At 37.4% G+C, this 14,585-nt stretch overlaps 2 protein-coding genes and 1 long non-coding RNA gene across 7 annotated transcripts; 2 read left to right on the top strand and 1 right to left on the bottom strand.

Annotated features, from left to right (window-relative positions):
* Positions 1–204: 204 nt before the first annotated feature.
* LOC144003374 (uncharacterized) lies at positions 205–1,998 on the top strand. Its single transcript, XR_013278965.1, has 3 exons — positions 205–992; positions 1,375–1,484; positions 1,551–1,998. It is a non-coding gene; the product is annotated as an uncharacterized LOC144003374 (long non-coding RNA).
* Positions 1,852–4,954, bottom strand: LOC144003326 (uncharacterized). 5 transcript variants are annotated; one of them, XR_013278943.1, is made up of 6 exons: positions 4,824–4,954; positions 3,740–4,100; positions 3,046–3,296; positions 2,694–2,854; positions 2,140–2,288; positions 1,852–2,037 (listed from the first exon to the last, which is right to left on the bottom strand). XR_013278943.1 is itself a non-coding variant. In XM_077499470.1 (6 exons), the coding sequence occupies exons 1-5, from the start codon at positions 4,707–4,709 to the stop codon at positions 2,262–2,264; spliced, it is 585 nt and encodes a 194-aa protein (XP_077355596.1). In that variant the 5' UTR covers positions 4,710–4,950; the 3' UTR covers positions 1,852–2,037; positions 2,140–2,261. The 5 variants fall into 5 exon arrangements, 2 of the variants coding, with proteins under 2 accessions (XP_077355596.1, XP_077355586.1); XR_013278944.1 differs by having other exon boundaries at positions 3,740–3,844; positions 3,958–4,932; XM_077499470.1 differs by having other exon boundaries at positions 3,121–3,296; positions 3,958–4,100; positions 4,632–4,950.
* A 1,883-nt stretch (positions 4,955–6,837) lies between these two features.
* LOC144003269 (uncharacterized) lies at positions 6,838–14,016 on the top strand. The gene is made up of 2 exons (XM_077499342.1): positions 6,838–7,347; positions 10,766–14,016. The coding sequence occupies exons 1-2, from the start codon at positions 7,170–7,172 to the stop codon at positions 11,815–11,817; spliced, it is 1,230 nt and encodes a 409-aa protein (XP_077355468.1). The 5' UTR covers positions 6,838–7,169; the 3' UTR covers positions 11,818–14,016.
* Positions 14,017–14,585: the final 569 nt, after the last annotated feature.

Below are 14,585 nucleotides of genomic sequence, written 5' to 3'. Positions count from 1 at the left end.
TTGCTTCCATAAATCCTCACGATGACGAATTTTAAATGTGACTTACCAGATTTGATGTGTTGAAGCTCGATGCCTTTTTCCCTCCCCGTGGAACTTCTGCAGCGCACTTGTCGCAATCTGCAAGGGTACCATTTTGTGGAGACGCTAAAGAACGCCCACACTGGTGACTGCCATGTCGCCATGATGCATGGTCCGTGAAGAGGTCGCGCGCATTATGATGTCACACACATGCGACACCACGGTTAGGAGAGGGGATTGGTTGAGGAGTTGGCCACAATTTGAGCCACAACCACAACAGATGGACCAACGTGGCAAGTCTATTATTGATGGATTTTTTTATCTGTTGAACGTCAAATTGGTCGATAATTGCCGGTAATTATCGGCCGCCGATATTATCGTGCGTCCCTAGTTAGAATGCTAATTCCTCACCAAAAACATGACGGAAGTGGTGTTTTCCTCCATTCGCCCCTCTATGAGTAATTCTAGGTTATTCTGCTCTACAAGCACCAGCCGCTCCCAACCTGAGAAAACGAGCGAGTGCTCTCTTTATGACATCTTAAAGGCCAAATGTGAAGTAATTTCATAAAATACCATATAGGGTCACAATTGAAGCATTGAAACACTGTCCAACAAATAAAGTATGAAAAAATAATTTATATGTTATATATTTGACGAAATAATCGCTTTTCCGAAGTTCGAGCCTGGCGGGCGACAAACCCGGAAGTGATACGTCACACCGGGAACAGCGATGGCAGCGCTCCATACAGACGCTATACAAAGCCACTCAAACGTCGATTCAGACAGCGATGTCAGCGATAGGTTGAGCGAAAATGAGGAGAACCAAGTTTTTAAAGAGTTGGAGGAAGAGGAGGAGGTTGGCATTTTATACGTTGGACTTTACATGTACGAGCCAAATGCTAATCAGGATGCTGATAATGCGCCCAGACACCTGACATGGAATGGAGACAAGACCCGTCGAAATTACAAGATGGGTAAGATATATATATATAGGCAGTGGTATTTTTTTATGATTTGAAGATGCCAGCATTTGCACATAATTTTATATTTTTGTCTGATGACATTTAAAAAAAAAAAAAAAAAATAAATCAGACTGTTTTTAAAGCAGTTACTCAGTACTTGAGTATTCTTTTCAGCAATTTTTATTTTTTTTACTTGTACTTGAGAGATTTATCAATGACTATTTCTTACTTTTGTACATGATTCCGTCCACGTACTTGTATATTTTGAAACAAATGTTTTCATAAACAGAATTATTGACTGATTGGTATAGCAATACACTTGTTCAATAACATTTCTGCTCATGGTGTCATCGCTCAGTATTTTACTTTTTTTTTTTTTATATATAAATTTCAGGCGTACTTGTGGTAATTGCCAGCAAATGCCTACAGCTGTAGAATGTGTTTGCTGCCATGAAATTCAAGAAGTAGTGACTACGTCTACAAGGAGAGGAACACTTCAATCAGGTACTGGACTGCATCACTGATCATCCTGGATTCAATGCTGTGTGCCTGAACCCATATGGATTATAGGTGGCATGGATGACCTACAAGCAGCAGTACAAAGGCAAGGCATTTGATGGGCCACAGGATGCCAAGTATAGACATATTGCCGACAGACAATTGGTGCGCTGGTGCTGGAAGTTTCTTGGTCTGGACAACCGTGTTCTGCTCCCAGCATGTTGCAGTGTCTTGTATCAGGGACCTTTTCCACCACCAGGAGAAGAGGAGTCAGCTGTATTCAAAGGGTTTCGTGTTTCACAGAGAAATGTTCCAGAACTGTGATTTGTACTGGTTGCATCATAATAAGAATAAACAAATGAGGACAACTTAATACAAGGAATATGATTCTTTATTTCCTGAGGAATCTCGTATGGTGCTCAGCAATAACATTTGACTTGTCCGGTCTGTTCACTGCTGCTGTAAGAAATTGTGGCTCGACTACCACATCATTCGGTTTTGTACTTATTTGGAACGTCAATCACTTTCATCGCCTCTGAAAGGCAGTCAGTCACATAGTCTACAAAAAAAAAAAAAAAATTGGGATGATAAATATTTGGGTGACATATGGGTTACACTCAGTAATGCATCTGCCTGGAATTGTTTTTGTTTCATAACTTACCATAAGTTTCATCCACCAATATCTTTCTCAGAGAATAGCCACCACTCTTATATTTGGGATAAACGATGCAGTAGGAGTGTATTCCTTCCTTCGTCACTTTCTGTGGTCTCCCAGCATTTTCATTATAATGCATAGCAGCGAGAATGATTCTGGAATTGAACAAAAATTGCCTTATAAAGAAATTGTCACATTGTGATGAAATAGCTTTATATCTCTAAGTTCTACATTTCATCCATATGTTCTACTAGTCATGGACAAATCACACTTGAAGAAGCACATTATATATATATATATATATATATATATATATATATATATATATATATATATATATATATATATATATATATGTTTTTTTTCGATTCTTTGAGATGGCATTTTTGGTTGAACAGATGCAGTGGAAATTTAATAAATTTCCATTGCACTAGCTGTTATGTTTAAGCCATGAGCACCATCTAGAGGAGCCTCAAAGCAAGTGCTTCATTACGTTACTTTCCCCCCTCATCACCACTATAGTCTCCATTTCATACATATCAAAGTTTTCTTAAACGCACCTGCTTTTCATTCCTTTGTACGAGAAGTTGTACATCTTTGGGGCAAAGTGATTCACCACACTGTGAAAAGCTTACACACCACTGGTCTGTCCGAGGTATGACATCGTTGACAAACATGGTATTTGTCAGGAGTTCCACCACTGCGACATTGACTTCAGTACCTTCAAATGAATTTCATTTCCTTAGTTTGTTATAAATGTTAGTTGGCATGTGACAGATGTTTGGTTGTTCTACAGATACAAGGTATGACAATATTTATATTTTCAGGTTAAACTAGCAACAACTCTAAGAATAAAAATATAAATAATACCTGGTAAGTACATAGTGACAAAAACAACTCCGCCTAACTTACTTTTATCCACACTATGTGGTGGCATAACTTCATCATCTTGGCTGTTTGAACAGGATTGATCCTGCAATAACTGACCCTCGTAATCAGCCATTTCTTGTTCAGAGGCAGCTGCAGAGGTGATAGCCTCAGCTACGGCTCGCTTCCTTTCTCGGTTAGCTGCTGCTGCACGCTGGGCAGGTGGATTTTGAATCTGCTGCTGGTCTTGTGGAGGCAGGTGAATTGTTGGGACAGCAGTTGTATTGAGCAATAACCTGCAGAAACATAAGGTGACACTAAAAATATGCGTCGCTCATAAAACCTATAAAACCTACCGGCAAAAAAAAATAAAAAAATAAAATAAAAAACAACTATCACATTTCATCTAACCCTGCCTTACCAAATATTTAATTATTTAATGACTCATAAAATGCAGTAAGATTGACATATGATTGGAAGTTTTTCAAAAGGACGTGTCATGTTCTTTGATCAACAAAGCAATGCTGCCAACCTATTGAAATTTACTTTCAGAACAATTTGTCTCACTGCCATTATTACTCATCGTTGATATGAATAGCACCGAGACGTTAGCTTTCGGTTCACGTCGCTAGTTTCTACTGTTCATTCCACAACTGTTGGAAGCTCTGCTTTGTCAAAGTCATCAGTGATCTATCCATAAATTCCACATTTTTTTCTAAATAATTGTAATCATACTTACTTTTTTTGCAAATCCATTATCATAAGCAGACCGGTTGAGGAAGCAGGCATCTTCGAAGTGTTTGTAACAGAGAACACTCCTCGACGATGGCGTGAAATTCATTCGCTTCGTGCGAATGAAAGTTGACCATTTACGTGCCCTGTTATCTTTTGGCCACTCATACAACTTTTCTTTAGCTTGAGAACAATACATCACCACACATCGCCGGGTCATCTTACCGAGTAGCAATGCAAACAATGCAGTTCAATGGCCGACTTCTCTCGCAACTTCCCGGTGTGACGTCATTTCCGAAAATTTCCGAAGATTGTCGAAGAAAAGCATTTTCGTTGTCAAGGGCGTTGCTATGGGTTAAACTAAGAACCTGAAAGGGTTGCGTAAAAAAAAATAACGAAAATATGCTTACAATGGTTTAGCCATTGGTATTACTCAAAAACATGGTTGGCCAACCTTACTTCACATTTGGTCTTTAAAGTCCAGACCCACCCCAGGCACCACCTCTGCAAACTAAACGCACGCCCACTTTCTCTGAGACCCCCATGGGATAGTGACAAAAGTAGCCTTTATCAGTAAAAATTATGTCCAAATTAATTCAAACCAATCAGTTATTCTTCACATTTGGAATGCCAAAGTGCAATGACAATTGGCTGTCTTAAAATCCCATTCTGGCTGACACTTGTGTAAACTTCAAGTAAAACTTAGGCACCGTTGACTCTAGCTGAACAAATATTATAGTGGTTAGTGTGCTTGCTCTATTAGCAGCAAGTCACTGGTTCAACACCAGCCCTCCTCCTTTCCTCAGTCTTCTTCATCCATGTGGCAAGCTTTTTTGTTTCAAATGTAAATCTACGTCATTGACTGCTGCAAGGTGCGCCATAAGTTCCAAATTACACACAAGCATCGGCCCAGGTTGACTTGCAGCTCCAGATTGGCTCCACGTATTCGCCTCGCCGCACTCAGTAACAAAACACATGATGCTTGGCTTCTAAATATCTTGTTTTTGTCCAGTTGAATTATGTTTTTATAGGTTACGAGATCAATGCAGTCCAATGGCCGTCTTGTGTTCAAAAACGCGTCACTTCCATACCTCCGTAATCACTTGAGCCAGTAACAGCGCAGCCTCTCCGCGACGGTCGTTTTGAAAAGCCAATCTGATCTTCAAGTGTATGGAAGCCCAAAAGTGTCAAAATTCAGTAAATAAAAAGGCCCATTTGAAATAACTATCCTTTTGATAAATAACAGTTATGTAATATGGCCATTAAATTGTAAAATGAGGCATTAGTATTATTATGAAGTGTTCATACTGTTCTTTAATATGTAAAAATATTTTATTTTGATTAAATATTTCATAATGATTATGTTAACAACGTCATACTTTTTAGAAATGATGACATTTAATTTATTTTTCAAGGTTTTATAAGATAAAACTTTTTTTTTTTTTTTTTTTTTTACAAAGTCAGTTTTTATTTCATAATGTCCTTTTCCACAATGGTCTTCTTTTACATAATGGCGTTTTACAGCCGAATGACTTGGGCTGTCAATCAAATGACATGAGGCGGAGCCAGTTACGTGATTGGCTGAGTCCCTTAGACAGACATGAGCAGCTGCACTTGCAGTATCGATTCACGCGTGGAGAGTTTAGCGCCTGATGAGGAGCCGCGGCGATCACAGGCTTGCTAAAGCATGGATGCAGGAGATAATCAATTTAAGAAGTACTCCAAGAAGTAGCAAATCGTTTAGAATCGGATCATAACGTAAAGGCCTTGTTAAACTTCTGCGTCAGGCGACGGCAGAGGCGTCACGGCGATCTAGGCTCAAACAGGTGGTCCCACCCACTGACTTTGATTGACAGCCCAAGTAATTCGGCTGTAAAACGCCTTTACGTAAAAGAAGACCATTGTGGAAAAGGACATTATGAAATAAAACCTGACTTTGTAAAAAAAAAAAAAAAAAATCTTATCTTGTAAAACCTTGAAAAATAAATTAAATGTCATTATTTTTTAAAAGTAAGACATTGTTAAAATAATCATTCTGAAATATTTATATTTTTTATTTTATTTTATTGTTACATATTAAGAACAGTATGAACACTTTTGATAATAATACTAATGCCTCATTTTACAATTAAATGGCCATATTACATAATTGTCTGTTATTTATCAAAAGGATAGTTATTTCAAAAAGGCCATTTGAATTATTGAATTTTGACACTTTTGGGCTTTGGGTCGACGTGCTGGTTGCCATGGTAACGTTTTTTGTTTGTTTTTTGTTTTTGTTTTTTTTAAGTCAAACACCCTAAGTGTATAATAAACTCTCCAACGTCATAAAGCCACGTTTCTTTGATCTGCCTCCCAAATACGCACAAGACTCACCCATTCTCATGTTTGTTTGAGTTATCATTCATGACTATTACTATTACTACTATTAGTGCTAAATAAATAAATAAATACGCAAAGGACCCACATGTGGTCCAATCCCATTCGCTCCCTTTGGTTAGAATGGCTATTTTTTTATTATTATTTTTTTTTTAACAAATGCAGCGGAGTTGGCTTCATTGCACAGCGATGAAATAACCTCATGGCGCGTCATAAAGGGGCATGTGCGCTTGCTTGAATGTCATAAAATCATGTCTAAATGTAATTTCTCTCAAATATGCCTAGAATAAAATCGTGACAAATTAAAATGAATTTGTATCAGATTTGTTGACTTGACCCGTTTTGGAAAATCCTGTGTAAAATACTAATTTCTGTCCTATTATTGGCAAACTTAAACTAGAATTAGGTAAGACCTAAAGTTTGGATTCTGTAGTGTTTTTTCAAGTCCTAATCACCATTATAAATTCATTTTTAAGGCAGAATTTAGTGGAAAATAGACCAACATAAAATTGGTCTTTTTTTTTTCTTTTTTTTTTAATGTGTTCAAGCTTCCAAACAGATTCTGACTTTTGGGGAGAAAAATACAGTGTTATATTCAAAAAGATACCAAAACTATGCTGATAGTCCAAATGGTTCGAGAACAGCTTCAAATTTACTTTTTATGCAACTTTTTTTAGGCGTCTGCCATAACAGAAGTTAAAAGCCAGTCTGACGTTGCTCGCGTCTGTTTACATGTTGCACATTGGAGCTCGTGTCATTGTGGTCCGCATGGCAACAACTACTTCATAATCGTTTCCTCTTCTTTTTTTTTGACTTGGTTACAATTTTCTTAAAGTTCGTATATATTAATCTAATAAATGCGATTTAAGAACGTGTTAGTTGCTGAAAAATTTGGTTTGAATCCGGACGCGTTGCAACAGAAAACGCCCCCCCCCCGTTTTTTGATACTTCCGGTTAAGAGCACACAACTAATGTGTAACTTCCGGTTAACAGCATCGAGAACTTCAGCTTGTGTATGAGGCTCACACAGCGTTCACCCAGACACCTACAGCATCAAAATGTTGAAAGATTTGGTAAGGCAGCGACTGATTGCGGCCGCTGACGAAATCTTCGGACTGTTTGAAACGGCGATAGCGTCGTACGAGGAGCAACTTTGTCGAGCGAGAGAGGAGACCGAGCGACACCGACAACAATTGGAAGCTGTTTGCAAGACTCAAGTTGTCATACGCATTGAAGGTATGTCCCTAAACTTCCACTTAACATTTACAACCGTTTATTGGCTAATAAGGGTGTCGGGAGAAAAAGCACACTACTGGACTGTATACACTCAGCGCGGAGGCTGCGTGTACTGCTTAGCTTCCGCTGCGCCTCACGGAGGGCAAATGTTCCATAACAAATGAATGCACAGACTCAGAGTGTGATTTTCGGCGAGCATTTGCGTTAAAAGGTGGGAAATATGTCAGGTATCACAAAAAAAACGTCCCGAGTAGGACACTACATTACTGAGAGTGTAGGTGCAATTTTTTTCTGTTTGAAAAGCATACAATGTAAAAATCCTGACATTTATCAAGAAATTGCAATATTTAAAATAAAATGAATACAGAGAATAAAGGTTCAGGTTAAAATACCTGTAGTGGCTTAAAGTTCACTCGCAGTAAAAACGTTTTGTTTTCATTTTATTATGATAGTAAGAGTACAGATACTAATGTTACTCAAATAAAAGAAAAAATATATACTCTGATTTCTTCAAAAGTTACTCAAATACAAGTAGCTGAGTACTGTCCACTTCTGGTCATACGTTGAGGTTATCTTGTAAAACATCCAATAGGGTTCTACCGCGCTACAGGTACAAGTTACTTTTGGACCATATAGGCCTCCATAAAATTACTGTTTATACATCATTCAGGAGAGAAAGTCACAGTCCATACGTGTATGCTTCAAATCTTGAAATGAAAATTGTGACTTCAATGTGTTCAGTTTTCGTGACAATTAACAACACGAGATGAGCTAGCTAGCGTTGAATTACAAGCTATGATTGCACAATAAATCTTACCTTCATACTAAAACTGCTTTCTTTTTGCCCAATTTGAGGTCTCGGCATATCAACTAATGTTTAAGCTTCTCCACACAGTGTTGGTATATTGAAGCATGTTGAAATTTTCACACCTGTGACGTCCTCTTCTTCCAAAATGAGGCATATGCTACTTTGTTTGGCATTCAGGTGTTCTGACAAACCAGCATACCCGTCGAAGTAGCATACACATCTGCGCACGCGCTACGCATGCGCAGTAGGCAATTACATCATCACGCTGTCGAACTCGTCGGAGCAGCATACCTCGGCTGACAAGTAAGTAAAAGTATGCAATAACTGATTATTTAGAACTGCATTTTACTTCGTTTTGTAATTAGTGAAAGTATTTTATTCAGAGAGTAAGTTTTGTTCTGCAGTTAGCGTCGTGGATCACTGTGCGTTATTATTATGGCACAGTGGCATTTAGATGCTTGTACTACACTTATTCAAAAACAATTTTGGGGCTTCACTAATGTGTGTTTTTTCTTCTTATTTTAAGGTGCAATGTGAATTCTGTCTGCGGTGGACACATGCTGAATGTGCAGAATAACGTTTTTAAGTGTAAAAAAAAATGCAACTTAAATTGCTGACTTGCTACAACAGCCATCGTAGTTTGGAATCTTTTGAGACGTTGTGTAGTTTTTGTCACTTGATGTTTTTGTACTTTTAGCAAACTGGCAACGTGTATTGTAGTTTGTACATATAATATGTTTCATAGTCCTCCTGTATCGGTTTTCATTTTGAATTCAACAATAAAGCTCATTTTTTTCGAGTCTTCTCAAATGTTTCTTTCAAAATTAAGCAATGGTGTTCCAACTGGCAAATTCTCTCACAGCCTGCAAAATCTGTTCAATTAAATCTAGACAATTTTCTGTCATGTAGACAACTATCATACATAATGGGTATCGCTGGAGCCAATATTTTGTTGTTTGATTATAATGTTGCCTTTTACACTAATTAAAAATGACAATTGTGTCACCTAGTGGGCAGTTCGTGTGCAAGTCATAATGTGCATTCAGCCTCAGTTTGGTGAGGAAACTGTCATCCGCGCCTGCATATGGTTTTTGTTTGATTTATTGACAACAGTTTGTTTTGATATATAAAAAAGTTTTCGTATGACGACCCTGTGCACATTAGCCTACACCTGAATGCAGCAGTCAGCAAAATGAACACAACGGAATGAGACGCGAAGACTTAAATCATCTAAAAATACAGAAATTCATGCAAATCGTTTGTGGGAGCGCGTTGGCATATTGTCCTCTGAAGTTTTAATGTGGCTCTATAGTTGGCCTTATTTTTTCTTGACGAGTAAACTAAGGCAACAATGTTCTGTGGGTGCCCATTTCAGCCATCAAAACAGCATACCGATGTTACAATCAGCCGTCAGAACAGCATGCTCGTGTTAAAACTAACTATACATATGCTTCTTTGGTAGCTCTAGTGTTTTTAATATGCATCTGTGTTTAGCCTAATTGCAATGTATTATTATCATTTACGGGATCGTCGTAACGTAGGAATGCTATTCTGACTACGTATGCGAGCCCGATAGAGGCAGCTGTCAGGTCAGCATACGGGTATGCTGATCCGACGAGGTATGCTGATCCGACAGAACACCGGACCTCTACATACTAATGAGAATAACGTGACCTCTTTTGAGATCAACCCACTGTCGTTCGCTGAACCAATGAGGTTCAGCTTCAGCCCGCTCCCAAATCCTCCAGAGCCCGCCCCCTTTCAAAGACGTACAAATCATGGAGCTCTACGAGTACGAATCGTTCTGCTACATCTATAGCGCAAGATTTGTAGCAAAAGTCACGTGACTGGACAGCAGAAAAAAAAAACGCTTGTGACTCCTAGTGGCGACTTCTTAGACTACAAGTTGTCATTTCTACAGGTACAACTCGTGATTTTTACAGATACAAATTTACTTTTTTTTCTACAAGTACACGTTTTTTGGTTTTTTTTATATACATAGAATTTTTTTATATGTACAAATGTTTTTTTACGCACATTTTTTTAGTACACATTTTGTATTTCACGCGTACACATTTTTTTACAGTTACAATTTTTTTATGTACAATTTTTGTTTTATTTTGTTTTTTACAGGTACAAATCATGCCTTTTACAGATACACATTTATACTTTTTTTTTCTACAGGGTACTTTTTTTTTTCTTTCTTTTTTTTACGAGTTACTTTTGCACCATATTTAACTCCATAGGTCAGGCCATTTTGTAGTGGGGTCCGAATGTCCAGGGAGTGAAAATGTAGGGCACTCAGCTCCTCTCCCGGGAACACTGGTGTCCACACAGTATAAAACACCCCATTCACTTCCATCCATTATGTTTTTCACAAATGTACAGAATGGTGTCTTTTCCAACATTTTTTTAATGGTCCCGCGTTCTTTGCGGCTCAAGTAACTATTAACTAATGAGCAAACTGTCTGAATGTGTACTTGGGCTGTCCACCAATATGCCCACTTTGAAAGATGACTACTACATCACACCATGATGTAGTTTCTGTTGGAAAATATATTTAATTGTATGATACGAAGTATCATAACAAAATTGACTTGTGTCCTACAGACGTCCAGCAGCTGGTTGGTCGTCAAGAACTTCCCTGTGAGCCGCAGGGGGAGAGCTCCATTTTGGGGCAAAAGAGTCCACAGCTCCCCTGCATTAAAGTGGAAGAAAAGGATCCACAGCCCATCCATGTTAAAGTGGAAGCTGCAGCTCCACAGTTCCCCCATGTTGAGGAGGAAGAGGCTGAAGTGGGCACGTTTCCACTGACTGCTGTTTCTGTGGAGAGTGAAGACAACCAAGACAAACCACCCGAGTGGTCACAGCTTCATCATGACAGCCCAAGTGGAGACCACTGTGGAGGACCACCACCAGACGCCCTCATCGCTCCACTGTCTGACAATGATGACATAGAAGACCACTTGATGACCGACAGAGACTGTGAATGTGACAACAAGCAGTTGAAATGCTCTGAAAAGGAGAAAATCTCCAACAAGAACATGACACAAATGCAGAAAAAGGGTTTTCCATGCACAGTGTGTGGTAAAAGTTTGACAAAGAAATCAATATTGCAGCAACATATGAGAACACACACAGGAGAAAAACTCTTTAGATGCTCCGTTTGTGGTAAGAAATTCTCTCAAAAGGAAAACCTGATCGCACACAGGTACACACACACAGGAGAGAAACCCTTTAGTTGCTCAGTTTGTGGTATGAAATTCTATCGAAAGCATGTTATGATCGGGCACATGAAAACACACACAGGAGAAAAACCCTTTAGTTGCTCAGTTTGTTGGAGGAAATTCTCTCGAAAGCCAAATCTGGTCAGGCACATGATAACACACACAGGAGAGAAACGCTTTAGTTGCTCAGTTTGTGGTAAGAAATTATCTCAAAAGCATGTTATCGTCACACACATGAGAACCCACACAGGAGAGAAACCCTTTAGTTGCTCAGTTTGTGGTAGGAAATTCTCTCGAAAGCAAGATATGCTCAGGCACATGAGAACACACAAGGCAGAGAAACCCTTTGTTTGCGCAGCCTGTGGTCAGAGATTCTCTGCGAACCAAAGTCTAATCAATCACATGAGAACACACACAGGAGAGAATCACTTTTAGTTGTTCACTTTGTGCTGGATCCACTTTGACTACACACGAGGACACACAACAAAGGGAGATGAAATGTTTTATAGTGTTCACCAATTTCCCTCCAATACTGCTGTCTTATGCAGACCACATACTGTTTTCACTTTCAAAATGATTGGTTTCTCGGTATCGGTTGAAAATGGCCTTACCGTGCATCCCAGTCTGTAATGTACCTTGTAAAAGTATCAAGCTCCTTCACTTTTCCTTTAAAAAAAAAAAAAAGTATTTTGTTACAGCCTCCAAGTGAATTTGTTTTCCCCTGTAAATTTTAATCCTATTTTACAGATCTACACAAAATATTAAAAGTGTTGAAGTGTGTGTGTGTGTGTGCGCGCGCGTGTGTTTATACATTGTTTATTATACTCAGCAAAATTCCACTGGTCTGGGTCGTTGGAACACAGCAGATAATATGTCCCACAAGACTTATATGCAGGACTCCAGACTGTCCCGTACTATATATGGTGGCAATTTGCCTCTCAAATTTGGGACAGTGCAAGTAAATAGTTAATATTACACACCCAAGACACCATGACCAACACAACATATCAATAAACTGAATATATAGTATAGTTGATTCAGAAAAGTTGATAAATACTATAATGGTAAATCCACACACAAATAAAAATAACTTAAAAATATTTGATTGTACGGAACATAAGACATCTGATCCAGAAAATGGCCTTGACCCAGACAAATTTTTTTGTAGAAACAACTCGGACCTTGTCTGTGAGTGCCACACTAATGAGCAATTCAATGTAAACATAGATAAGGACTGTCATGCACTCTCAATCATACATTTTAATAGCAGAAGTCTATACAAAAATTTTACAGAAATTAAAGAATGCTTGAGTAAAATAAATAAATTCCAAATTATAGCCATATCACAGACGATGCTTGATAATGAGAAAATAAGCGATATAGAAATGGAAGTATATGAATTGTTTACAATGAATAGGGAAAACAGAAGGGGAGGAGGGGTTGCAATATATGTTGATAAGCTTATAAAATGTAGTAAAATTGAACATCTAACTACTACTGTGGACAACGTAATGGAATGTGTAACTATCAAGTTCACATAAAAAATGCATCAAATGTAATTATAAGTTGTATATACTATATCGGACACATGGATCCTGTCTTGACAAATTTAATGATAAACTAACAGATATCCTTAGTTACACAAATGATTAAAAAAAATGTGAATAATGTGTGGAGATTTTAACATTGATTTATTAAATCCAAATGGACATCAGCAAACAACTGATTTTATAAATATGATGTATAGTAATAGTTTATTCCCTGTTATTACAAAACCTAGTAGAATAACAATTGATACAGCTACACTAATAGATAATCTATTTACAAATAAAATTGATCTTAAAATAGAAAGTGGACTTCTTATTAATGATATAAGTGATCATCTCCGGTCTTTGCAATTATTTATGATTATTCTGAAAAAAAAACAAAAAATGAAGCCGATAACTTACACATTCGAAACAAGACTAAGAACACCACGCTCCATGGCTGCCTTTAAGTTGGATTTAGAGAAACATAACTGGTCTGAGGTTTATTCAAATAACGATCCCAATACTGCATATAGTGAATTTCAGTCAACCATTATCTCTCTATAAAATAAACATTGTCCATTAATTAAAATTACAAGAAAGTATAAAGGTCCAAATAAGACATGGATGATGAAAGGGATAGAGAATTAATGTAAAAAGAAAAATATTTATTCAAAAGATTTATTAAATTGAGAACTGTGGAAGCTGAAACAAAGTATAAGATCTATAAAAATAAATTATTAAATATTATACGAACAAGTAAGAAAGAACATTACCATTCATTATTAGAGCAGAATAAAAGCAATACACAAGAAATGTAGAAAATACTCAATCATGTAATTAAAAACAGTTCTAAAAAAAACAAATTATCCACAATATTTTATAAAAGATAACAATATTGTAATTGATGAAATTTCTGACATAGCCAATAATTTTAATGAATATTTAGTTAAAGCTACTCTATGTAGGATTTCCCCAAAAAATATCTTAACAATAGCCTTTTTATTTGACCATTTATGACTGAAACATATTCTAATTAGTAGATCAACATCTTAGCTGTTCACAATGGGTACTCCTACAAGCCTCTGGCCAATATTATTTAGGAAGCGTCCGGTCCGAATCCTTTGAATATATATATATATATATATATATATATATATATATATATATATATATACATATATATATATATATATATATATATATAAACAACCCAAATTTCTTAGCATCAAACGTAATTCACAAATGATTTATATAAATGTTGAGGATAAGCAGATCTGCTAATGGATGGACATAGCAACCAAAAACAAAGTCGAAACACCATTCAGCACAAAAGTGAACAGGTCAGCCTACCTTGAGCAGATAGTCATCGGCCCGAATGCCGCCAAATTGTTGTCCAAACCAACAGATATTCTCCAGGATATATTTTTAATGAATCAATTTCTACTTTTAATTCAAATTACTACATTCACACACTAAATCATGTTGAACTCGAGCGGGGGAGCTGCCGTGATGCCGTGAGCAGGCTCTTCTGCTCCTTCACTCAGACCGAGCCGGGAATTAAAAGTTGTGATGTGCAAGTGCCCTGTATGTAATGTATTGTAAATACTAATGTAATGTTTTGATCCCTTGTCAATGTTGTCTATTTCATATGACGCAAGACATAGCGCTTCTTCA

This window comes from Festucalex cinctus, chromosome 1, assembly GCF_051991245.1.
Source record: "Festucalex cinctus isolate MCC-2025b chromosome 1, RoL_Fcin_1.0, whole genome shotgun sequence".
NCBI lineage: Eukaryota > Metazoa > Chordata > Actinopteri > Syngnathiformes > Syngnathidae > Festucalex > Festucalex cinctus.
This window is presented reverse-complemented; position numbering and strand designations above follow the sequence as displayed.